Source organism: Penicillium robsamsonii (genome assembly GCF_028829455.1).
Source record: "Penicillium robsamsonii strain IBT 29466 chromosome Unknown utg000008l_segment0_segment0, whole genome shotgun sequence".
NCBI lineage: Eukaryota > Fungi > Ascomycota > Eurotiomycetes > Eurotiales > Aspergillaceae > Penicillium > Penicillium robsamsonii.
Genome location: NW_026643226.1, coordinates 246,201 through 272,002, shown reverse-complemented (window position 1 = coordinate 272,002; position 25,802 = coordinate 246,201). Strand labels below are relative to the sequence as shown.

Genomic DNA, 25,802 nt, shown 5'->3' with positions numbered 1-25,802 from the left:
GGTTTAAGTTGGGACATTTAGGGCTCGCTAACTTTACCCACATGGATCCTAATTTCGATTTCGACTCGCGAAGGGGGTGCTAATCTGTGACCCGCCGAACACACGGATCCTGGTCAAATAGTGCAGTCCACCAGCCTTAGCGCCCTACAGTAGTCACAAAACCCGATCTACAGTTATTGGATCTAACCCACGTATGAAATCATGCAATGATCGTCTCACTTGGGAATTGGCAATGACACGACAGACCGCAATGATGTGGGAATAGCAAACAAAGCAGAAAGTAAAAAAAAAAAGAAAAAAGAAAAAAAAGAGCACTAAGATAAAGAACACCTCGTGTCTTCCGGACTGGGACTTTGATCTGTGGAGACATACTATACCCCTGGATTCTCTAAGGGCCAGACAATAAATTCTCTGAGTCTGCAATACCCGAATATGTGCAAGGATTTTATCAGGAATATTTTCAAGACGTTTGTGTCTCATAGCATCCCTTGCGTAGTTACAGACTTAATCAACATCCCTGTTAACTCGTCATGATCGTCATAGAGGTACCAAGATGTGGCTGGGGTGTGTGGCGGACATCTCCGTCTCCAATGGAAAAATGATTTCATGTGAACCAAGGAACAATGGGAACTCCGAGGACAAGATCTCTGGGTCATATCCATGGATTTTGTCTACTGTGAGAAAAAGTGTGGATGGCCCTTTTGCCACCCATGGATTTGGCCAGCCCTAGATGTAATATTAGGTTTCAATTGCAGAAAAGAAAAAAAAATAAATAAATTAAATGCTCAAATAGGAAATGTATCCAAATAACATGGAAAACATAATATAAGGAGTGTCCAATTACGTAGTCGGATCGCAGATCCTAGCCCCTCTCCTCCCTGTTGTCCCATGGGTCATCTAGTAAACTTTAAGCTTCTCTCTTTTCATCTCTTTTTCTCTTCCACACCCGGGGACACATAATAACCCCCCTTTCCCCCCGATCCTTCCCATGAATCTTAATCGTGTTTTGGACATTTGAATATACACGAATTCCACAAACATGGCTAACGATGCCGTTCACTGGCTGGGTGCCAGGGACGATGCGGTAAGCTCTACACACCTGGTGAAGAGGGATTGTTTACTAACGAGACATAGAGCGACATTAAGGACACCACGCCGTCCCTGTCTGGCTTGATCACTGTCCTAGTCCCCGCCCTCATCTCTTTTGTTGTGATGGTGTTGCTTTTCATCATCCTGCGCAAAAGCAATCGCAGAATGTACATGCCCCGAACCTACATTGGATATCTCCGTCCCTGGCAGCGCACCCCCGACTCTCCGACCGGATCATGGGACTGGATCAAGGCCATGTACCGGCTACCCGACACCTACGTTTTGCAGCATCACTCGATGGATGCCTACCTGATGCTTCGTTTCCTCAAACTCTGCTCCGTCATGCTGCTTGTAGGCTGCTGTATCACTTTCCCCATCTTGTGGCCCGTTAATGCCACAGGTGGCGGTAACAAGATCCAGCTGAACATGCTGAGCATTTCGAATATCGCCGACACTCAATATGGTCGTTACTACGCGCATTGCTTCCTTGCCTGGATCTTTGTCGCCTTCATCTTCTTCATGATCACCCGCGAGCACCTGTTTTATATTAACCTGCGCCAGGCCTACCTTTTCTCTCCCGCATACGCTAGCCGCATCTCGTCTCGCACCGTTTTGTTCACCGCCGTTACCCAGGACCTCCTAAACAAGGACAAGCTGCGCACCATGTTCGGTCGCGACAAGGTCAAGAATGTGTGGATCGCAACCGATACCAAGGAGCTCGAGGAGAAAGTCAAGGAGCGTGACGCTGCCGCGATGAAGCTCGAGGGTGCCGAGACCAAGCTCATCGTGCTTGCGAACAAGGCGCGCAACAAGGCTATAAAGAAGGATGGCTCGCTGGAGAACCCCGAAACGGACGTTGCCGATGGCCAGTTTGATGATGAGTCTGGCTCCGTCGCTGCTCGCTGGGTGGAGGCTAAGAAGCGCCCCACCCACCGTCTCAAGATGCTTATCGGCAAGAAGGTTGACACTATCAACTGGGCTCGTTCGGAAATCGAGCGTCTCTCTCCCGAAATCGAAGAATTGCAAGCCAAGCACCGTGCTGGAGAAACCAAGCTCGTCTCCTCTGTCTTCGTTGAGTTCTACCATCAGGCTGATGCCCAGGCTTCCTACCAGTCGGTGGCCCACAACCTTCCCCTGCACATGAGCCCTCGCTATATTGGCTTAGACCCTACCCAGGTCATCTGGTCCAACCTCCGCATCAAGTGGTGGGAACGCCTCGGTCGCCACGCTGCCACCGTTTCTTTTGTCTGTGCTATGATCATCTTCTGGGCTATCCCGACTGCAGTTGTTGGCGCTATCTCCAACATTGACTCTTTGACCGAAATTGTTCCTTTCCTGAAGTTCATCGACAGTGTTCCCTCATGGATTAAGGGTGTCATTACTGGTCTCTTACCCACTGTCATGATGGCTGTCCTTATAGCGCTGGTCCCTATCATCCTTCGCCTGATGGCCAAGTTGGGAGGTGATCCTACTTTCGCCGCCGTTGAATTGACCGTCCAGAACTGGTTCTTCGCTTTCCAAATCGTTCAGGTCTTCCTGGTAGTGACCGTTGCCTCATCAGCCACCGCCGTCGTCCAGAGCATCGTGAAGAACCCCGCTTCGGCCGCTTCCCTGCTAGCCCAGAAGATTCCTACCGCCTCCAACTTCTACATCTCCTACATCATTCTACAGGGATTGTCTTTCAGCGCCGGTGCTCTTCTCCAAATTGTCGGTTTGATCCTCAGCAAGGTCCTGGGCAGGTTGCTGGATAGCACACCTCGTAAGATGTACACTCGTTGGTCGAGTTTGGCTGGTCTTGGATGGGGCACTGTCTATCCCGCCTTCACATTGTTGACTGTTGTTGGTATGTTAAAACCCATGACCGGTTTCTTTGATTATGATACTAACTTTTGCTACAGCAATCGTCTACTCCTGCATTGCGCCCCTTGTCATGGGCTTCGGTACCATTGGTCTCTACCTGTTCTATTTCGCCTACCGGTACAACCTGTTGTACGTGTCGAACGCAACCATCGACACCCAGGGTAGGTGCTACACCCGTGCCCTGCAGCACCTCACTGTCGGCTGCTACCTGTCCATGGTTTGTCTGATTGGTCTGTTCGCCATTGGCTCCGGTGCCAACAGGATGGCTCTCGGTCCCCTGATTCTGATGATTATCTTCTTGGTCTTTGTAATCCTGTACCACCTCTCGCTGAACAGCGCCATGGAGCCCCTCCTCAACTACTTGCCCAAGAATCTTGAGGCCGAGGAGGAGGGTCTGCTCGCTGCTGAGAAGGCCAACAATCTCAGCAGCTTGAACGAGCAGTCCAAGACCGACGACCTGACCGCCCCCAGCGGCTCCGTCTCGCCCCACCGCGACAGCGGTATCGCCAACGTGGGCAGCGTCGACTCTGCGGAGAAGGGTCTCACTGAGCCCTCGTCGACAGCGCCCAAGCCGAACATCTTCACCAAATTCCTGCGCCCCGACCTGTACCAGAACTACCACCAGATGCGCAAACTGGTCCCCGGTTCCACAGACATCGTCACTTACCCCGCCGAGGCTGAGCGTGACGCCTACTGCCACCCGGTCGTTAACTCGCAGCCTCCTCTTCTCTGGATTCCCCGCGATCCTCTCGGAGTCAGCTCCCAGGAAGTCGCCCACACCATGCGTGTCATCCCCATCACGGACGAGGACGCTTACCTCGACGAGAACTGCAAGATCAAATGGAACGAGGAGAAGGGCGAGCCTCCCATCTACGAGGAGAAGATTGCCTACTAAACCCCTTCTCTACATGCTCGATCTCGATCTAGTTCTCGTTCGAGTATCTAGCCAACGATATGTCTCACCGGCCGAAGAATGCACCCTGTTTATATGAATCGTATACAAGCATGTCCTCGTCGGCCCGGTTTCTTCCGGTCTACTGTGATACCCAGCCAGTCAGTCCACGTGACTGACTGGCCCTACCCCGGGCAATTTTCTTTTTATTTTGTCCATGTAACATTGGTCTGGGGCTTACACAACCCCAGGCCTTTCGCATTTCTTTTCTATAATCTTTAAATTAATCAATCGATGGTGCTTGTTCACGCCTGATGTCGATAATGTCATGTTGCGAGGATTTTGGCCATGGAATTGGAAATTTTGACCATGCTTAACGATTCTTGATTCTGGGTATCTATTGCATGATGTATTATATTTACCCGGTCACTTTTGGTTAGACCTCTGAATGATATGGATGATTTTTCCTCTTCAATCTCTCGCTCCTATTTAGTCCCTTACTCTATGTTCAAGTATATGTTTCTGAAGGCCTACCATGAGGCTCCTGCGACTGAAGCTGAGAGACCATGTGAAACATGCCCGTTAGGAGACTAATAGGGACATCAAGAACTATGTTGAAAAATATGCCAAACAAGACGTGGAAAAAGACATGCAATATTGCCTTGAGGATGTAGCTAAAAAAAAAGGGGTCAGAGATTATGCTGGTGAAAAGCCTGTCGAGTGACCCTCGTTGCATATCTACGTATACTTCAACCTATAAAGTACCCGAATACCTAACTATATCTCTAATTTACAGGTTAGACTCAGAGGTCATACATACATATAGCTTCAAACCCGCAGTGTCCAAAAACAGCCACCCGATCTTTCTAAACGTCAACCGGATAACACCTTTATTTCCCAAACTTCGTATCTCTTAACATCCTTGATCTTCACCAACCCCGAACAATCTTTCTTATAGTCTTCCTTCCTCTGCTACTTTGTTCCGTCAACATCTATTCCATCTCTGTCATTCACAGTCTCCACATTCTCTTACTCAGTGTATCTCTGCTCTATGCCCAATACATGTCTCCTCTTCCTTGATTTCCCTAATCCGTATCTATTATTCCTTCATTCTATTCATTAGCACCAATCCTTCTCCATATATGCCCACTGACCTGACTTTGTGATCTCCAACTATCGTTCCTTCACCTTTCTCTGTTTCAAGCAACCTTTTTTTGACGGCACCATTGTCAATATCTTCGTCACCTCAAGCTTCGGGGGCCATTTCTGTGATGTGCGCTGCTACAATCTAGTTCTTGCTCCATATCTGAAACCGTTCACCGAACTCTTTTTCCTCTTCAGTTCGCACACCCCAAAGTTGTCTTCAACTTTGTTTACTCAGCCTCAAACTTGTGTTTGTTCTTGAGCCTCACATTTGTTTCACTGCGCGATACTCTAACACTACCCTTGCTCTATCTTGTGATTTTCACGTGCAAGTTCTCAAGGCAAAATGGATCAATCCATTGGAACCAATACCAACCCAATTAAGGAGGCCTCAAAAAAGACTTCAAGTCCTGCTAAAGAAGACCCAACTCGTGATCACACTGATGATGTGCAGATAGAAACCGGGCCAGAAGACCTATACAACCTGACTAGTCCGGCAGACGTGGAAGTCTGCATTCTACCCTACACGCCAAATGTGGAAACGAGCATGGTTCAGGACAATTCGACAGAACCAGGGAGTCAGGATGACTCTGCACCAGATTCGGTCAAAGAAGCCGAGGAATACCCAAGAGATCGAGACTCGACAGGAGGCTCATCTCGGGAATCTTCTAGCATTGAACTGGGCCAATATGACGCGGAAGGGCACCCACAGGATGATTCCAAGAATGAAGAACCCTCTGACAGTGACTACTCGGATAATGAATTGACCCAATATGATTTGGATGAGGAGCCAGATGATGACACCGACGAGGAAAGATCTTGCGGTAGTGACGACGAGTACCAACCAACGGAGGGAGCTCCGAAGCCAGCCAAGGGAGGGGCAAAAATAGCACGGCCTAAGGGGAAGAAGCAGAACGCAAAAGCTCCAGCAACCCTGAAAGAAACGGTCAAGAGTCTGATGACCAGGAACATTCTGAGTGCTGCAAATGAGAATGCAACAAGATTCCACCAAGGCATCCCAGTGTCCCAAAAAAAGGACAAGGCAAAAGCGCTTATGGAGGAGGTTGCAAAACTTCCAGCGGAAGACCAGCCACAGGCAAAAAAAGACGCAAGCGCGCTGCTTGAGGCCTCGAGGAAGTTCACACGTTCGGCGTCGATTGAGAATATGGACTGGAAGATTAAGGGTCTCAGGACCTTATTGAAGCACCACCAGGTTTGAATTCTTCATCAACCTAAAGTTGATATGTGACTAACAATTGCAACAGCTCAAAGCTGCTGCATGGATGGTAAGATTGGTCTTCATTGTGTTATGACATGATAGCTGACCTGCATAGCGCACCCGCGAAGAATCCGAAGTGGAGCCAAATGGAGGATTGCTTTGTGATGAGATGGGTCTCGGGAAGACACTTACAGCACTCGGTAAGAACGACGAATATAGGATCATCTTGCAGAGTCAGAAAGCTTACATTTTTCACAAGCAATTATCGCCCATGAAAATTTCCAAAGTAGTAGAAAATATTCGACACTGATCATTGTCCCGAGGAGCTTGATTGCACAGTGGTATGCTTCACTTCTCGACTCGAAAATACTAGACGTGTTTATTAACCCGGGTGTCATAGGATTGATCAGATCGATACACACTGCGAGGACAAGATAAGACAAAGCGTTTTCGAGTATTATGCGGGTGCACGAACGGATGACCGCAACGTTGTGAGCACGATGCAGAAAAAGATTATTGTGTAAGACAGGATTTGAAGCCGGTCACTATATGTTTCATGCTCACTGCAATCACAGGCTCACCACATATGAGCAAGTCTGCAGTTCATACCCGAAGTTAAAGCCACCAGTAACGATCAAGTCTCCCGAAGAGTTTGAGGCATGGAGGGAAGAGGAGTTCGCTCGCAGGGCTGGACCTTTCCATAAGATTGAGTGGCATCGGATCATTCTTGATGGTATGTATCTGGATTGCTGGAGACATCTATTGCTCTGGATATTGATCTAATTCATCTTCGTAGAAGCTCACTTGATCAAGAACAAAGATTGCGCGACCTCTATTTCTGTTCGAGCGTTAGAGGGCAGATTCAAATGGGCTATGAGTGGAACACCTTTGCACAAGTAAGAAAGCTTTGGAGTGACTGAGATTGTTCATACTGACTATATGGTCCAGCGGCGTGGAGGAGTTATACCCATACTTGCATTTCATCTTTACGTCGGAAAGAATGGAATATGAGACTTTCTTGAAGAAACATTCCAATGTTAGTCTCCTGGAGCCTTTACTTCGAAAACCAAAGCTAATCTTCTACTCAGGGACTGGATGAACTTCTTGAAACAGTACTGCACCGCAGTACATACAGTACACGGATACTTGGCAAGCCCATCGTCACGCTTCCGGGAATCAACAACCGAGTCGTGGAGGTTGAACTTTGCGCAGCAGAAAAGCTTCTTTATAGGGAGATTCAGGACCTTGGCGTTGCAATGCTCAGTGGTATGTCTGATAATACCGGAGATGAATCAAGCGCTAACGGAGCCCGCAAGGTTTGGCCGGCACAAAACAAAAGCAAAGCAAATGCATCTTGGCTGTGATAACAATGCTGAGAATGTTTGTGAGCCACCCGCTCCTCGCCCAAAAGTTCCTCGAGGCCGCGCTCAATAAACGTGTGATCGAAGAGCTTAAAGCCATGGCACAGCAAGAAGATTTGGCCGAGACCCCATCAGAGATGATTATCAGCTTGATTCTCTCCATCGGAGCCAAGGTTGCTCTTCGACCAAGGCCACCAGGAGACTTTGACGAGCTTCGGAAAATTTATTACGATCACATGGCGTACATCCATCAACACCAGGGAAGATATCAAGAGCTTATGCTCAAGGTATGCCCTCGTTGCGACAACATCGTAAAGGAGGAGAATGAATTTGTGATCACATCTTGTCAACACATCTACTGCAAAGGCTGCTTCGATGAGCTTCCTGACCAAAATGGAGACACCAATACCATCACTCGCGTCTGCAGCTCCTGCAAGATATCCATCGACGAGGCCGGATACTCCCATGATTCGCCAAAGGGATCGCCCAAGAAGAGCTCACCAAGAAAAAGAAAGCAGTCTAAATCGGAGAAAACAGCCAAAAAAGTCAGCAAACCGCGAGGATCATTCAAAGAACAAGTTCTATTGCGAGATCTGTCAGATGAGTGGGACGAACCCAGTGACAACGAGGCCGATTGGGTTTCGTGCATTGGTGATCGCATGCCATCAGCGAAAACTACAGCGGTTCGGGATCTTGTCGCAAACTGGGTGAAAGAAGACAAGGACGTTAAGATCGTTGTCTTCGTTCAGTTCCTGAAGACTGCGAAGATTCTTCAGTTCATGTGCGATCAGGAGGAATGGGAATACGCACTGGTACGTATAGTCCCAGAAAAAATGAATTACCGAGTGATATCACTAACATGCCAATCTAGATCACAGGTAAGGTATCTCCTACCTCGCGTGATAAGAAGATTGAGAAATTTGCCAAGGAGAAAAACGTCAAGATCATGATCACTTCTCTCAAGACTGGCGGCGTTGGTCTCAATTTGACTATGGCCAATAAGTGCATCCTCGTGGATCCTTGGTGGAATGAGGCAATTCAAGACCAGGTAATGGAGCCGGGAATTAGCCCTTAGAAGAGTTGAAAGGCCATTGAGAAGCTAACAATGACTAGGCATACTGTCGTCTGTACCGCATCGGACAACCACGCGCAGTGGAATACGTCCAAATTGTGGCCAAAGGATCTATTGACACATGGATGATCAAATTGCAGAAAGCAAAGACATGGAATATCCGTCAGATATTCAGTACGGACTCGCTCAAGGAAATCCTTGGTCTCTCCGGGGAGATCCATGAAGAACCAGACGGTGGATTTTTGGTTTTCGCTGCGAAGGAAAACAAGCATCTCCATACCTGGACACAGGCTATCGATGGGATCATTGAAGAGGTGGAATCTGCGGAAGAAGATTAGGTGGACTACCTGGCAGGTGAATAAGAACAAGAAAAGAGAAAAAAAAAGGGGGGGGAGGGGAAAGAACAAACGTGCGGAACGATGGATTTGATCAGTGGCCTCTGTGAAGGGCATTTATTCTTATGGTTGCGCATAATTATTTTTCATAGGAGGCATATACACTAATTTGACTTGAAAAAACAATGTTACCCGGTTTTAGTCCATAAAGAAGAGACAAGATAGCATAAGTGCTCAAATCCTAAATGCACTTAATAAGTATATGAAGGAATAGACGTGTAGTCAAGCCTAAGGACAATTAAGATATCTTACAAAGGCTTCAAAAAGGACGACCTAAAGACCACTCGAAAGTGGTAAAAAGGTCGAACTTCACTATACATATACCTTCTCTCCTTCATGCCACACGTCCATTTTTTGCGATGTAAGTTTTGTTCTGGTTCGAGAAGAAACGAAAAGAAAATGCACGTTTAAGAATCTTTTTGCCAATCTAGGGAACGGGTGGTGCGAAGGACCGCTTGATCAACATGCTTCGCGCCGTAATCCATCGCAAGACCCACGAGAGCCGTCATATGGGAAGACCCCTTATTGAGCTCAAAAGATTCCGTCTGAAAGAGGTCCAAGTCGATTTCTACCCAGTCGAAAAGCAAATCTACGACGTGATTACGGAGAGGTGCATTGAGGGAGTCAATGGTGAGCTTGGAAGCCCCGCAAGATTATAATTGACTGAATTCGCTGCTAAAAAGATTGTAGCTACTCAAAGAAAAGCCCAGAGCAAGTGAATTTTGACAATGATCCTAAAGCTGCAGATGTTCACCAGTCATCCACTTGCCGCAGAAGATTATCTCAAGCGAGTGTGCAATTTCAACAGCACACTAGATGCACAGCTAAAGACTTGGGTGAAAGATAAAACGAGTCCAGGAAATCCGTCTCCATCAAGCAGGATTGCGAAGTGTTGTATTTTAGGGAAATACCGAACCAATATGCCTACGGCTTCTCTACGATCTCGGACAGAAAGCGAAAGTCTTCGACCACGGCCACCTGGAAATTGCGCGAAGCTTGTTTCCAAGTTCAAGGATAAAATCGAAGCACTATTAAAGGAAAAGAACTACTACGAGAGTGATCATCGCACCTGGTTCTGTCCTGGCTGTGAGGGGCTTCCGACGAGGGCAATTATCGCGGACTGTCAACATCTTTATTGCGAAGAATGCTTCAACGCACTCGATGACCAAGAAGGGAACACTGATGATGTCACTCAACAGTGCCGTGCTTGCAAAATTCCCATCAAAAAGGCTGCATTCTACGGAATTTACGATGATTTAGATACACCTCCACTGGAGGATGCTGAGTCTTCTGAACTGGAGGGCCAGCAAAAGCGAGCAGCCACACCAGAGACAAGAACGGCAAATGTAGCTCGAGTCAAGAAACGACGAAAGGGTAAACATCATGGCCCTACTTTCTCGGAATGGTTGTTGGCCGATGAAAGCCCGAGTGCGTTCGACAATGAAAGCGAAAGTGGGAGCCAAGACGAAGTGCAAGACGAAACCCCTGATGAGGATTATGTCACCTGCGAGGAAGAAGAGACCGACCAAGGACAAGATTGGATAGCAACATTTGGGAGGTCGATGCCTGGCGCCAAATTTGATGCGATTACGGCTCAAGTCAAAGAGTGGCTCGAAAAAGAGAGCACAGCCAAAATCGTGATTTTCACACAGTACATCAACAGCACCAGACTTTTACAGTACCTATGTGAAGAAAATGGGTGGAAATACTCTCTAGTAAGTACTCCACAACAATGGAATGGACAGAGCACATATCTAACATGACTTTACTAGATGACAGGTCAGATGGCCAATAGGTCAAGAGAAATCAATCTGAGCAACTTCCAGGATGACAATGAGACCAAGATCATGATTGCTTCCATCAAAACGGGTGGTATCGGTCTTGATTTTTCCGTGGCCAACAAATGTATCTTGGTTGATCTATGGTGGAATGAGGCTGTCCAAGACCAGGTATGTGGACGCGCGTGAACTAAAACTTGGAGGACCCGAGTTTCCTAATCGTACAATGACAGGCATTCTTTCGTCTCTGGCGTCTTGGGCAAAAGCGAGATGTCGAATGTATCATGCTCATGGTCAAAGGTTCTATTGAGCTTTGGATAGATCTGACCCAGAAGCGGAAAGCTAAGGAGATCGGCGAGGTTATGAGTCAGAATGTTCTCATGGACCGGAACACACTCAAGGAGCTGTTGGAGATGTTTGGTGAAGTCACTGATGACCCAAAGAAGGGATACACGGTTCGTTTACCCTCCAAAAATGCCTCGAAACCCGCGTCCAAAGCCACTGCCAAAGGAAAGTCCACTCGATCTGCGCCTCCCAAAAAACGGAGCTAGGTGGAATCTTCGGAAGAAGCATGAGCAAGAAGATGGAGAGACACACCAAAAAAAGAACACGAAAAACAAAAGCCCAAAAAAAGGACTATGGACCATGGCGTGCGTCGTAAAATGGGCTGGATGAATTTGAGATCAGCTGCTTGTGTCTAAAAGGAGCATTTATTCTTAGTGGAGGAAATTTTACAGGACACTCAGTGTATTTACATAGCGGAAGCGACGCACACTTATCCGCTGGTCAACATGTATCGTGCCCAATATCATATAAGGCCTAATCAACTTATACAAGATACACGATATCCTGCAAAAAAATATCTTTCGAGTTATCTTTTGATTATTCTAAAAAGACATCTCAAAACAGATCTTGAAAAGACGTCCCTATAGAGGTTAAAAATATATTTAGAAAGACACTTTAAAAACTCTTAATAGGACAGGCGCTGCGTACATCTCGAAAAATGATACGCCTAAGCGTACTTATGCCCCCAAAATGGCGGGTCGTTTAAACCCGGTATGACTGATATCCTCTAGTTTTGTGTGATATTTTCTTTTTATTTAGTACTACCTGTGTGGCCAATGGTATAAACATGTCGATGCTTAGATCTCAAATGTTTACACATGCGCTTTTTGCTTGAGAAAGAATAAGATTCATCGGTTATCAATAAGCTAATCATACATGTCGTGAATCGTGAAAGCATATTCGAAAAAGAGCACAAATCTGAAAATTGCAGATTGCATCAAACAGAATGAAAATTATCACAAGATAGAATGAAGATCATGTGAGACACAGTGAATTTCAGAGCAACAAGCCATATGTTCCCAGATTACTGGCCCTGCTCCTGCTGGTCCTGGTCTTCCTGCTGGAACTCGTCCTCGTCTTCCTCGCGAGGGACAGGGCTATCCTCGGGAGTAGTAGACTGACCCTCGCGTCGCTGGAAATGAAGGACGCGACGAACATCATTGTGGAAGTTAGTGGGGGCCTGGACAGGAGCATCATCACGCAAAGCCTGGTGGCGGTTAGAGCGGGCTCTGCTTAGTTGTCCTCGTTGGTAACTTGTTTCAATATCCTCAATCTCCCGAATCTGGGTATCGGTCAGACTACCATCATGCAGCCAACGCTCATCTTCCTCGGGGACTTGTGTCTCGTCAACCCAGATGGTTTGCAGAACCTCTCGGCCGGGGCGCATGGGACGCTCGGGGAATGGAGTGTCGCGAGGCTGGACGAAATCGGACATATCGCGATTGAGTGGGAGGCCGAAGGCATCACGAGGTCCGATAGAAGCTTCATTCCAAGCGAGGCCGGGGTGAGTCTCCTCCTCTTCTTCATCGGAGCTATCAAAGTCAGAGCGAGAAACAAAGATGTTTTCTTTATCCTCTTCCAGAGGGTGAAAGCCTTCCTGTAGAGGGCTGGGGTTTGGTGTCTCCTGGTCCGGTGAGTCTTCATAAATCATGAAGTTCAAGTTAGAGGGGCGGTGCGACTCCCAAACACGCTGGCTGCTGGTTCTGTTGGAGCTGCCAGGCAGATCCAGGGGCTGCAGGGGAGCCATTACGTGAAGAGCATGGGCCCAGTCAAACGGGCGCGCAGCAGCAAGTTCCCCGGGGTCTTCGGGCTCTTCGGTGCTTACTAGATTCGGAACAATGAGTTGCTCGCCCAAGCATTTGGGAATAAAAACAAGACGGCATGAAAGGGCCAATCTTACCGCGAGTCAGGAGATACTTATCCATGATAGGGGTGCAGTCGCGTGACCAGTTGCAATGAGCAGCAGGACCTTCGTGCCAAGGAGGGGAAGGTGCAGTGACCTCAGTAGCCGGACGTTTCTGCGCGGGTGCTGTCACAGTGTCACGCTTGCGCTTCGACCCGGTAGAATATGAGATGGAAGAATCTTCTTCAAAGTCATCTTCCACGGAGGGTAGCATGAAGGGAACTACTGGATTGGTCCAGATGTGGGTGAGCTGGGTGGTGAACGCGGGGAGCGAGGGTTAGCTTTGTGGGAAACAGACGGATAACGCGCGCGTAAACGGGGGAAGTGTCGAGAAATTCACTTACCCCATCGTCGTCCACATCAAGGCAGACCCCCGCGTCTGCAGGATCCATATTGAAAGTCTACTCGACCATTCAATTAGCATCCAATGCCCTTCGACGAGCGTTGCAAGTCTTTCTATTGCGGATATCTCCAGCCAGCCAATTTGGCTGACTTGCAAATTTTGAAGGGATACCATACCTTGAAGAATGATATGTAGCAATATCTTTTATTCGAAGGATCGAGTAGGATTGAGCGTGGCCGGTTGGCTCAAGTACCTGGGTTGTGCCTCGAGGATGTTAGCATTGGACCAAGCAATAATTCAAAGGCTGGAGTCAATATGAGGATTACACTTGGCTATTTAAATTTCAGTGTGAGGCAGCTTGATGCTGTACTTGTACCTGTCCTCGATACTCGGTGGCCTAACCCTGTAGAGGCATCGTCGACGCTCTGTCGGGTGATGACAAGAGATAGGATCGAACCACATATTGAATTACACTATTTGTAATTTGTCTCTAGGAAGGAACCTGCTCTGGAGGTTTGCTGCGCTTAGTCGTCGATTAATCGCTCGATTAGTCGTCAGTCCAAACCGAGGCCGGGGATTCACAATGTTAGCATTTCTGTTGATTTTGCATTTCCTGGACTCCAATATAGCACAGCATTTAAATGGATCAATTTAACTATCAAATTGATCCATCTATTCTCCACTACTGTATCTAAATGTCTTGGGTTTCAATATGTGTTCTGAAACGGGTAATCCTCTTATAGATCGATAGGGGCAAGCATAGTCACGTGCAGTCACGTTTACGGGGGTAAGAAGACCATTGGGATCTAGGAAATATGCTATGGTTTTGAACAAATAATGCTCTGACCAGAGGAATAAATACAGTTTTTATAAACATATGCGTAATGGCTATCCGGAGAGATGTGACGTTCACACAAGTATAAGCAGACCAGGAAGACCTGCAAACACATCAGATACAAACATAATCAACAAAGATTCTAAAAAAATACAGCGAGAGTGAGAGCTAGATGCGAATATATTGCAGGTAATTAAACACGCAAAGCACTAGAGTCGCTGCAGCAAATTCATGAATTACCCCAGGAAAAGTAGTATGTAGTAAGATATGGCGTTTGAGGGACATGGTCCCATATTTGGTTCATATGGTAGCCGTGTAGAACCTACTGACCCTTCAAATATTTTGACATGAAACATTTTACATGGATCGCAGTCCTGAACAAGTGACGGATATATTGAGGTTGGTCAGCTATCTATGGAGCTAAAGCATGGATGTACTGGCAACCAGCGAAGACCAGAGACCCAATAAAGCCATAGTTAAGAGACTATCCATCCACCATCTTATCAACACATATTGTCAACCCCAAGTTATAGTCATCACGACTATACTCATCAGATCCAACACCAGAAGACACAGCACGGAAGCATCGCCCCTTGAGAGATTCAAGAACACCACAAAAAATATGAAGAGAGAAAAAGAAAAGACCCGGTAATAGATGCAGCAAAATCACACCAGGGAAGCCAAAGCCAACGCAGCAAAGGCTCAAACGCGGAGGAGTAAGGGGCAGTTATTGAACACGGGGATCATTTCGCCGAAAGGACATGGGCAAATACATTTCAGGAAAGGAAGAAGAAGAAACAAGAAAATGGGTATTGTGTTCTCTCAGGAGGAAGTGTGACGTTGCGTGTGATCTGGGGTTGATGGAAAATGAAAAAAGACAATCACGAGCGCCTATACATCGGCTTCACCAAACTAGCGTAAACAATCATAAATGGTCATTGGGCAGTGGTAAATGGTGCGTAAATGTAAGCGAGGCGATAGAAATCTTTTTCCAGTACCTTCCGTTTATCTGAACTGGCCGGGACCGACCATGCCACCACGGACGTCACCGCCGTTGGACTGACCGAACATCTCCAGGAGGTGTCTAGACGAAGGGGGAGGGCCCTGTGGGCCAGGGTTGCCAGGTCCAAAGGGACCCTGAGTACCAGGGCCAAGTCCCATCATGGCCTCGGGGTTTGGCGGCATGGGAGGGAAGCCTGGGGGAGGGCCGTTCATATAGCCTGGGGGTGGCATCATGCCTGGAGGCAGGCCGCGAGGGAAGCCTTGGCGCTCATTCATTGGAGGCGCGTTGCCAGGCATAGGAAGCATACCAGGGGGGAAATTGGGGTTCATGCCGCGGCCTGGAGTGGATATTCCAGGAGGAGGGCCCATAGGGCTAGGTACATTTCCCTGCTGTGGGACGGGCTGGCCAGTCCATCCGGGGGGTGGCAGATGCTCGAGACCCGGGGGTCGCTGAAGTGGCATGGGAGGCTGATTCGCACCCGGAGGAGGACGCGAGCCACCAGGAGTAATAGGGCCACCCGGAGTCATCGGCCCTTGATTGCCCTGAGGGAAAGGCATATCGTCAAAGAATCCCATAGGCGGACCATTTGCAGGTCGTCGGCGGAGGTGCTCGCTATCTGGTCGTTGCATGTTTGCAATTGCTGGATCGTCGAGGAAAGTGGGCGTCTTTTGGGCAGAAAGCCCTGGCGGTGGACGTGGCATGCCTTCTGGCATCAGACCGGGAGGAGGGGCAATACCCTGGTTGGGAGACTGCTGGGATAGATGGCCCGCAGACGGTGGGCCGACTCGGACTTGTTGCATCAAACGAAGCAAGTGCGCTCTCTCCAGCGCCTGGGGATCCTTGGGGCCAACTTGGGCCATGGGGTTCTCGGGGCCAGGCCCCATGTAATCGGGTCGGTGAGGAGGTTCCCTGGAAGGTGATGACAGAGATAGTGCGGCATGTTGCTGCTCGGCGTGCATCATAGACATCGTCCGTTGCTGCTGGGGCATACCCATCTCGTGAGGCGTAGCATTCTCCGAACGTTGTCCACCAAGCATTTGCAGAATGCGCTGAAAGCCTTCTTGATCCGCACTGTGGGATGGGAAAGGCATATTCTCAGGTACTGGCTGAGGCTGTTGATAATGCTGGGGCTGGGGCTGGGGCGGGGCATTGAAATAAGGCATCGGCTCGGGCTCTCTGGCAGGGCTCTCTGGCATGGGGCTAAAGAGACCAGCAAAACGAGATGACTTTCCAGGCTTTCCGGGAAAGGGGGAGGGTTCCTTTTTGGCGACTGGGTCGGCAGCGATAGGAGTGCTGACTTCTGGGGTCTGAGGCTGAGCCTTCGAATCACCCAGGAGCCCGAAGAATCGTTCCATTGAATCGTCGGACATGAACTGAGCACCGGAATTGCTGAAGATCTCACCATCAGTACGGCGGGTCTCTGGCTTTTGCTCTTCGACGTGTGCTTCTCTCTTCTCCTCAGCATGTGCCGGGGGTTGTGCGGATGATCCAGATCCGGCCTTCATACGTTCTTTCCAGCGCTCAAAGTCCTCCTGGGTGTGTGCTCGTCGCGGCTCGTCTCGGTCGTTGGCATCCAGCCATTCAGGTTCTTGTTCAAATTTGGCGCTGCGGTTCCACTCACGCTCGGTGCCGTGTCGGGTCTGGTTTTGCCGCCATTCTCGGTTGCGCAATGGCGGTTTATCGTCATCAGCATCAGCGCCTGCACTCGCGCCCGCACTCGCGCCCTCTTGAGCCTGTTCATCACGGAACCAGCTTCCTTCATATTTGGATCGTGGGGGCTGTCCTTCTTTCCGAGTGGGGTGTCGGCCATCTTTGTCACGGGGAACCCGTTCAGCATTCGGGTCGCGGGGTCCTTCTTTGTTTTCCCATCTGTCGAACTCGCCGTTTCGTCTGGGCTTGCGCTCCTGCTCATCCGGGCCAAATGTGCGACGTGGGCGCCCGGCATTCCAGTCCTCTCTCTCACCACGCCGGGCACTCAGTGGTGCTGGCTTGGCCTCCCGTCGATCCAACTCTTTATCCGGGGCATCGCGGTCCTTCAGGAACCTGTCTCTAAAATTGAATCGGTCGTTCTTCGTTTCTTCCGGGTTATTTGGCTGCGCCGCTGGTTGGTTCGTCAGATCGAACGAGCCTTTGCCGCCAATGCGAGATGAAGCAAAAGCGGTCTTGGGGGGGCCGAGTACAATGTCCTCTGAAGATGGAAGGAGTTCAAATTAGCAAGTGCCTCCATTGCAGATCGATCAGGACACTTGATGATCGGACGGGAAGGGAGATAGATAATACCAGAATTAGACCCCCTAGAGATATGTTTGGCTTCAAAAAAGCTAGGCCTTCTCCCCGTACCAGTTTCAGCCGGGTTGCTGGCATCACGGGTGCCATGGGTTTTTCGTTGTGTGGATGTTGGGTCGGGTTGAGGCCTAGGTTCTGGTCAGTCTTGACGTTGACAGTGCGGGACAACCGAAGAATTGCAAGCATCGGGGCCAACATACATCCATTCATCAATTGGAGGCAGGCCAGGAGGCTTTGCGACGAGGGGCGAACCGCGGAGCCATATCAGCTCATCGATCTCGTACCGTCGCGCCATGGCGGCTCGGTCTGTGAGGTTGTGTGTGTGGTCTTCTTCACAGTGGTAATCGGTTCATTGGTTGAGGGGGTTACAAAACCGGATGAGGTAATCAAATAGGATATGTGAATGGAATGTTTCAAGCAAAATATGGTGAATAGGAAGCAGGCAGCGTTGGGTGGTTATGGAAAAGAGGTTGGATGAGGAGAAGCACACAAGCCACCTTGTGGCGATGGCGGTGATGGCGGTGACAAGAGTCTCGGGAGCCAACTTTCCACTCGCCAGTTGCTCAATTGTGCTTGCATATTTAGAAAGATGAAAAGCAATGCATGTTGGATAGCAAATGGTATCTATAACTGCGACTCTCTGGCAATTATATTGCTTTTCATCTAAACATCTAAGAATAATTTTAAACAGCAAACACGATCTATAACAATACGAATCCTATCTAACCAAATCACTTTTTATTTTCATACCTAAAAAATATATATATCCTTCGTCTCACTAGGTACCAGTTTAATTCAATAGCGTAAACATCTACAGCGATAAATCCACGGGTGTGCATAGACGTACAAGATAAGTGAAAATAATTAACAAAGCAAATGTAGGTGTAATGTTACTTAGAAATATGTGAATTGGAAGAGCGGCTGACTGCTTTAGACCATAAAGACTGCGTTTTAACAAGCAGACATGCTATTGGTTTGCTCATCAAGGCCATCGGGGTAATACATATGAAGCTCCTTGTTTAGGAGGGCATTTAGATATGCATTGCCTACGTCGACATGTGCCGTGAATAGCATTATCTTAGCTATCACCGCAAAAAGGACTTAGAGGCTCTCGTATCTGTCTGTGCTTACAAATGTCTCTTCACAGTCGGTATGCTCCTGTTGTTGGAACCCTCTTACAACCAAGTGGGCTGTGAATTTCAGGGGCAGTCCGTCGGTATCTGTCTTTAATTTGAAGACCCATTTGCCTGTTAGGATATGCACCTTTGGGGACATAGGGACCGTTCCCCATATGCCTATATGTTGTAATTGACGCATTCAGACTCTCATAGCTCTCTGCTACCATGACTAAAAGGGAGATGCCTTTGCTTTTAGCACTGTTCTTAGATCTTCTAGCCATCTGAGATCGACAGATTCCATATTTGGCATTGGAGGTAGACAAGCGAGGCCTTCTTTGTCGCTGAAGAGCATAGCCCCTGTTTCTGTCAGGGGATATTTATCAATTGGTTCAATCTCTGGATTTCGTCTTTACCCTCTTGCGATATGGTGACATAGACGCGATTCCTGATATCGTTGTTTAATTTGCTAAGTTCCTCTGCTATCACGGGGGGGGGCCCCGATCATATGCGTCTGGCTGTGTCTGACGCTTAGTCAATATAGACACATCTGGTCGCCCCGACTCAGCTTCTGGAACTAAGGGAAATATTGAGCTGTGAGGATGGCGACACCAAGATTGCCAAAGCCTATTGGTACTACCCCTGGGGTCACAGCAACAATGATTTTGGTATCCCAGAGCAGAACGATAATTACTGGGTCCAGGTTAGATTTTGGAATAAGAGCCCTGGTGATGCCATTGGCTCTGTTGATGTTGAAGTTGGACGGTATTAAACTGTACAATTCCTCGGTTAGATCAAAACCAAAGATATATTTCATTTCTATTTTTCATTTCCATCAGTAGGATTGTATTGCCGGTCGTCATTCCTTTTCATGGATGCATGGACTGAGCTTATACACACCAGGAATCTACTCTATTGCACTTTTTTTAATATCAACCAAGTTTCATATTTATAGCCTTGGAATACTTAGGTGGTCATTCTGTATACCCTTATTTCGTAAAGCATAATCATTTGCACCTCCTACGGCGGAAGTAGGTTACGCTAATGTCTGTAACTCCTTCTTTAGTAAAAGTGCATTACGCAGGCTATGCAGGCTATGCAGGCGGGTCTACACAGCTAATATGGCTGATTTAACGAAGGCATCGTTTAACTCTCCTTCCCATTCACCCTATTCTGTTCTGAATGCACTGGTTGTACATCTGCCTTTCAGACAAAACAGAGCTACAGTGCTACCTATTGTGAATAGTGGTCTATGTAGAGCGGATCGCGGACCTAGTTTATAATATCATTCTTATGTGCCAGATATCTAGTAGACCTAGCAGATCTTTTTTACACGCCTGTTTTGTAATTTAATTCAACCTCACAGATCTTTCTCGTAGTCCTAGAGGGATTCCGATATGAGATGTTGCCTCAGCCGGACCTAGAACTAACGGTAGTATCATCCACCATCCAAGTCGTCAACACTTCTGAGGCATCCTCACGTACGACTTTATAGATAGCCACTCTCTAATTCAAAGTCACGTAGAGACCCCCTGTTCGATCTACTCTCGTACCTCTAGAAGATTATGCTCTTAACATGCGGGCCGTGCCATTAGTGGCTGGCTGAGAGTGGAATATCCCTACAAGTTCCGCCTTTAGCGTCGTAACAACTATACCGAGCTACTGATTAGTTGCAGTGTGAACGTTAGACATAAAACTAAGTGATGCTCAAAGGATAATCAACCTAGGTTGCCCAATCGCCTGGGGATTATGCATTGGTTTTGGCGAGGGCCGCCTGCAGTAAGCATATTGCAAGATATGTATATCATTGAAGATAATAATCTAGTCACTAGGTGTAGTTTTTACGTTATTAGTATATAAGAATACTTGGTCGCTTATACGGCTTTATGGTGTCTTTTCAGCTGTCTTACATATTCTATTTAGTAATTATAATGTTTATAGACATAGGTGGGTCTCAAGCATTGTATCATTCCCTGCTACACAAAAGTCAGTACATACGACCATAGGGTGTGGAAAACAGGGCTTCCCGTCCGCTCAGCCGTACTTAAGCCACACGCCGGTGAGTTAGTAGTTGGGTGGGTGACCACCAGCGAATCCTCACTGTTGTATGTTTTTGTTCACCAGGTTTTTTTTTTACTTGTTCGGAAACTCCCTCTTGCCGCCCTACTTACTCTTCAGTCTATTTAGCCCGTTCACCTGAATGCCCTGAACACCACTATTGTACACCTGAATATCCTGCACGCCCCTGAACCGCTGACGTGTCCTTCCCCTCCCGTACTTAATTCTTTCTTATAGGCGTGTTATTTTGACCATAACTCTCTAGTATTAATTTCTAGGAAAAAAAGAACCTACATGTATGGAAAAGAAGGGTAGTTATCAACACTGGATAAAGTCAAACAATTTGGCAAGTACAGATGTCAGACAAAGCACTCAGTCTGTAAGCATCTACTAGCCTCTGGAAAGACCCTTGTAAGTTCCTATATGAGTGGTTTCTAACTTCTCATATAAATAAACAAAATTGCCATAGCGGTAGTATATATCTCTGGATTTATGCTACTAGTATTAAGTGTATTCAGCAAACTAATCACACAGGCGAATACTCTTGTTGAATTTCGCGTCCTCCAATGAAAGCTTTGTCACTAGACATCAAAACAGCCAGCATCCTGGCTGGCTTGGAGCTTGATGGATTCCTCCAACGATGCATTGTTCCCCGTTGTACCACGGTATCCTGTAATTCCATGTAAGCGGCTCCTATACTACCCCTTTCTCAGAGCCAACAACAGGACAAACTTACTCCTTGGTAAAGCAACTTCTTCTCCCCTGAATCAAGCTCCAGTTCAATCTCCCCTTCGATGACAACCACCAGATCGATAGAGATGGTCCGATGCATCGGCGACTGAGATCCAGGACCCATATCAAGATATACAGAATTGACTCCACCGTCGATTGTCACATTATCGGATTGGCTACTGCAGGAAGTGACGTTTGTGCCGTCATTTGGAGATAGATAGAGTTTGAGGTCGGCATCTTGGTCCAGGGGAGCTGGCAAACAAGGCAACGCGTATGTCCTTGTCATGGAGTACCCAAAGCGCTTGTGATAGAACAAATCCGGAGTTGGCAGAAAGATGCTTTTTGCTGCATCATTGTGGCCTATGATATAGCGGGTACATGGTCGGAGGTTGGCGTTTGGGGCAGTCGTTGCGCTGCTGTCGGACATTTTGATATGTTTGGTCGATTCACTGTCTTCGGAATTCCAAGCATCAGTTTTCTTAATTGAAGCACAGCAATAATAAATAGCGAGGAAACCCTACGCTTTTAACTCGTCATTTGTAGTAGCCATCTTAAGCTATTGATTGGCCGGGGGCACCCGCGGGTGACCTATAGACCCGAGGGTCGGTCCCCCCCCGAAGATATCCACACACCCACGGGCAAATAGGACAATAGTGAGTTGCATACAAATCTATCCATTTGTATCGAGCATCGTTAGGAATCTAGATTCAAAAGCATTAGAAGCTTCACACTGTGATACAGAGCCCTTTATAAAACACCATACATTGTCATACAGTCAGGTTTCTCTGTCATGATCTCGGCTAACTACACAGGCGGTTGATATGCGTATCCATGCACATCACTCAGTTGCTCGAATGTTAAGGAACTATAGAATTATATCGAAGTAAGATCTGCCTACAGGTACTTTGTATAAGACAAATCTTATAGGAAAGGTAGTCCAGAGGCACAGTCAAGATAATAAATCAATTCACGACAAATATTCTGATATATTCATCCATTTCTTCCACAACTGTTTGTCAACATTTGTAGGCTCCTATCGTTAAATAATGCAGTTCATTTGACTGGCGGCAGCAATGAGCGTCTATAACTTGGCGAGAACGTATATTACTCAAAAATCTTTGCTCGTCACCCCATTGCGAAACTCCTTCAACAACTCCCTCCCATAATCATTCCCATTCGGAGTCCTGATAATGGTATGAACATGATGCTTGGCCGGTGCCTCATTGAGCAGAAAAACGCCAGAGTGGTGATCAAATTCCACCATAATTACCGGACTCTGGATCCGATAGTAAAACGGATCCTCATCGCCGAAGCCACCGATCCAAGAGAAGTAGGTCTCATCTAGGGCATTCTTAATCTGTTGCATGCGGGCCCTGTAAGGATTAAGCGGGAGGAGGACCAGAAATGAGGCGATGACCGTGAGCAGGAGATCTTGCTGTGCGGAAGGGATCTCCGTCGCTTTGATGCCTTCGTATGGAATTATGCGGTTGTCTTGAAATGCGCCACCGAGATGCCTCTGTATTTAAGGTTAGTTGAGTGTGGTTATAATTTATTTATATGCTATAAATCGGCAATACCTGATCGTATGGGTTCCACCGGCCGGGAGGCATCTGATCGGTGTACATTTCAGTGTAAATTTGGGCTTTTTGCTGGAGGGATTTCGGGAGAGTTTGCATCAGCTTTAACCCATAGGTTTCTTCGTCGACGCAGAGACTCAGACCTTTGCGTGGCCCTGTGTCGATTTCCTGCCTGGTCTCAGTAAGTCTGTACTGACTAGGTGGATTGATCAACGCACATTTGGTTCAGCACCGAGAAAAACAGGACTGATTGTCATCTGCTTCCCCAGAATAAAGATATTCACACAGGCATGATGCCCAGTCAGGGAAAAGCCCCATGGCTTAGTTGTCGAGGGCGTTTCGTAAATTGCGAATCTATTTATTGATCAGTAATCGCAATAGAGATATGTATGAGATGTAAGTACGTACTGGTAGCTGTATCGGTTGAGAATAGGCGCCGCGTGGACCAATTCTCCCAGGAAATGATTCAACTCCATCGCACCAATAACCTTTTGGTATCCTGCTTCGCTCAAGCTAGCCTCTACTAGCTTGAGGATTGCTTTGATTTTGTGTGTCGCGAGTGTGTGAAGCCGTAGCCCATACTTGAAGATTAATACTTCCGGATTGGACCATTTTCTCCTGATGCCAGTTAGCAGTAACCTATCAAATGGATTCTGCAGGTGAATGTATACCAAGAATCAGAGTCAATTCCGTAGCTAACAGCACGTAGCTCTGCGTCTGAAAGTACAGCTTGGATTTCCTTAGCCGCGGCGACCTATTCTATTGTCAATGGACATTTCTCCACCTAAGATGCCTCTTCAAATGCTAACCATCTCCTCAATTGGGGCACCCTCATCAGCTCTCCCAAAAATCCCTTCCTGGCGATGTCCGTCGGTCGTGATCCCGTAAAAAGGCTCTGCTAGTTGCGCCTTCCATTCGTCAAAAACTGATACTACCTGTGGGGAACTTGCGATTTTATTGGAATAAGTCTCAATATTTGTCTTGTCAAGTCCAATAATGCGAGAGTGACCTGGCGGAGGAACATATTTTCGAAAACCACAAGCTTGGGGGGGTGCTTGGGGTTCATGTTCTAGTATGCACAAAGACGGTGTCATGATTATGGTCACGATTGGAAATGTAAAGAGACGCAGTGGTATGGAAAGGTTGTAAATGTCGTATGTGTGATTCTTTTATTTTTTTTATTTGTGAAATCAATATTCAAAATGTTTCCGGGGTACGGTGTACGTCAGATGGGTAGTGAAGCCGTAAATTTCCTTCCGGGGGATGTTTCCCGTGGATGTTGCAAAGTTCACACAGAGTATTTAATCTATAGATATTTGTCTTGACACACTAGTTCTCTTTTTCTCTCATTTTTATTACGGTTGTCATCCTCATTAGGAAAAATGGGCGATTTTTCAGCAAAGTACACAAACGCCAACATAGCCCAGGATGCTGCGCCCTATGATAGCGCGTGGTTTCTGGCTTTGAATAACAAAATCCACAAACTTAACCCATCTACACATAATGGATTCACCGTTGCACTTTTGGTATGATCATTCAGTGCAAATCCCCTGTTACAATTCCTTCTAATGAGAAAATTCTAGAGTGCAATGCTTTGTGCCCAACGGCGTGGAGATGCAGTGTCTGCCTTGTTTCGAGATGTGACAAAGGACGAGTCTGATGCAAGCTTGAAAGAGATTTTTATAACTGTTCGAGAATCTCTTGCGCTTGTCGCACCATTTGTCGGATTCCCTTCCTGCATGCCTGCTGTGTTTGGTCTGGTAGGCGAACTACGAAATCGGGGTATCAGCGAGGTTCCTTCCCACGAAAGGTGATTGGATGTGATGTGCACTAGATTTGGTTATACGTATATTAATTATTGGGCTCAGACTCGGCTTTGATGAGTACGATTACACGACAGCAGGGAAGACTTCATTTAAGAAGGTCTATCGGGGAGTGGGAAACAGTGAGGTGGGAAAGATGCTGGATCAATATTTCCCTGAGATTTGTAAGTTTGCTTACATGGTCGATATCCATAAATGATTATGGACTAGATTGAAAAACTTCACTAACAGGCTACAAGCATACTATGCAAATACGGCTGTATTTGGGTATCTCCTTAGCGGGGACCTCCTTTCCCTGAAAGAGAAGGAATTGGTGCTTGCTTCAAGTATATTCGCACAAGGTGCGATTCGACAGTCACAAAGTCATTGCAAAGCATCAATTCAGCTGGGCAACACTGTTGAAGTGGTAAAGGGTTTGTTTGATGTCAGTGTGGAGGTTGCACTGTGGAATCACTCTCCTCTGTCGGGAATGATCGATGTTCCCCAGCTGGCAGAAGAAGTGAAACGTAATTTGGCAGCGGAAAATCAACAATAACGAATTCCGTAAAAGGGGTTCAAACTACACAATATAGCGTGGAGATATTACACAGGAAATATACGTTGTCATGTCTAGTACATCACGAGTAATTCAATAGTATCATTCAATAATCAATATTTAAAAATAGATATAAAATGTAGCAAGTGTTTAATCCCGAGGAGAGATTGCAAGACGGCGCATTTATTTTATTTTGTTTCAAAAGGGTGTTTCGCTCGTTGACGGGATCGTTCATCTAGCTCCCGGGGATAAGAGTCCTAGTAGAAAAAAATGTTCGGTAGACGCGCAATTTACCACCCCTTTGCCTAATTCCAGACATGTCGAATGAACAGAAGATCATCTGAGAGCATCTAATGGCACCTGGTGTCGACATAATAATGACAGAATATTTCAACTATAGAAGTCGACAGAGATTTGACCGAGGCAGCTTCCGGGGAG

General features: G+C 47.2%; 8 protein-coding genes across 8 annotated transcripts; 4 read left to right on the top strand and 4 right to left on the bottom strand.

The window, feature by feature from the left end:
• Window positions 1–1,039: 1,039 nt before the first annotated feature.
• On the top strand, window positions 1,040–3,844 carry N7447_010895 (uncharacterized protein; the record flags this gene model as incomplete). Its single annotated transcript, XM_057235157.1, has 3 exons — window positions 1,040–1,084; window positions 1,135–2,932; window positions 2,988–3,844. The coding sequence occupies 3 exons, from the start codon at window positions 1,040–1,042 to the stop codon at window positions 3,842–3,844; spliced, it is 2,700 nt and encodes an 899-aa protein (XP_057080475.1).
• A 1,486-nt stretch (window positions 3,845–5,330) lies between these two features.
• Window positions 5,331–8,974, top strand: N7447_010894 (Helicase C-terminal; the record flags this gene model as incomplete). Its single annotated transcript, XM_057235156.1, has 12 exons — window positions 5,331–6,197; window positions 6,250–6,270; window positions 6,319–6,403; window positions 6,463–6,544; window positions 6,604–6,723; window positions 6,779–6,936; window positions 7,000–7,099; window positions 7,152–7,239; window positions 7,292–7,469; window positions 7,520–8,376; window positions 8,436–8,612; window positions 8,678–8,974. 12 exons carry the CDS (start codon window positions 5,331–5,333, stop codon window positions 8,972–8,974), a joined length of 3,030 nt encoding a protein of 1,009 aa, XP_057080474.1.
• A 785-nt stretch (window positions 8,975–9,759) lies between these two features.
• Window positions 9,760–11,360, top strand: N7447_010893 (C-terminal helicase domain-containing RING finger protein; the record flags this gene model as incomplete). The annotated part of the gene is made up of 3 exons (XM_057235155.1): window positions 9,760–10,746; window positions 10,804–10,980; window positions 11,043–11,360. 3 exons carry the CDS (start codon window positions 9,760–9,762, stop codon window positions 11,358–11,360), a joined length of 1,482 nt encoding a protein of 493 aa, XP_057080473.1.
• Window positions 11,361–12,178: 818 nt separating this feature from the next.
• Window positions 12,179–13,449, bottom strand: N7447_010892 (uncharacterized protein; the record flags this gene model as incomplete). Its single annotated transcript, XM_057235154.1, has 3 exons — window positions 12,179–12,978; window positions 13,055–13,307; window positions 13,402–13,449. 3 exons carry the CDS (start codon window positions 13,447–13,449, stop codon window positions 12,179–12,181), a joined length of 1,101 nt encoding a protein of 366 aa, XP_057080472.1.
• Window positions 13,450–15,240: 1,791 nt separating this feature from the next.
• On the bottom strand, window positions 15,241–17,819 carry N7447_010891 (uncharacterized protein; the record flags this gene model as incomplete). Its single annotated transcript, XM_057235153.1, has 3 exons — window positions 15,241–17,426; window positions 17,498–17,652; window positions 17,725–17,819. 3 exons carry the CDS (start codon window positions 17,817–17,819, stop codon window positions 15,241–15,243), a joined length of 2,436 nt encoding a protein of 811 aa, XP_057080471.1.
• Window positions 17,820–21,223: 3,404 nt separating this feature from the next.
• On the bottom strand, window positions 21,224–21,856 carry N7447_010890 (cupin domain-containing protein; the record flags this gene model as incomplete). Its single annotated transcript, XM_057235152.1, has 2 exons — window positions 21,224–21,367; window positions 21,434–21,856. 2 exons carry the CDS (start codon window positions 21,854–21,856, stop codon window positions 21,224–21,226), a joined length of 567 nt encoding a protein of 188 aa, XP_057080470.1.
• A 681-nt stretch (window positions 21,857–22,537) lies between these two features.
• On the bottom strand, window positions 22,538–24,100 carry N7447_010889 (DUF3500 domain-containing protein; the record flags this gene model as incomplete). The annotated part of the gene is made up of 6 exons (XM_057235151.1): window positions 22,538–22,945; window positions 23,007–23,174; window positions 23,225–23,360; window positions 23,415–23,645; window positions 23,678–23,760; window positions 23,816–24,100. The coding sequence occupies 6 exons, from the start codon at window positions 24,098–24,100 to the stop codon at window positions 22,538–22,540; spliced, it is 1,311 nt and encodes a 436-aa protein (XP_057080469.1).
• A 288-nt stretch (window positions 24,101–24,388) lies between these two features.
• On the top strand, window positions 24,389–25,364 carry N7447_010888 (uncharacterized protein; the record flags this gene model as incomplete). Its single annotated transcript, XM_057235150.1, has 4 exons — window positions 24,389–24,532; window positions 24,590–24,816; window positions 24,875–24,993; window positions 25,069–25,364. 4 exons carry the CDS (start codon window positions 24,389–24,391, stop codon window positions 25,362–25,364), a joined length of 786 nt encoding a protein of 261 aa, XP_057080468.1.
• Window positions 25,365–25,802: the final 438 nt, after the last annotated feature.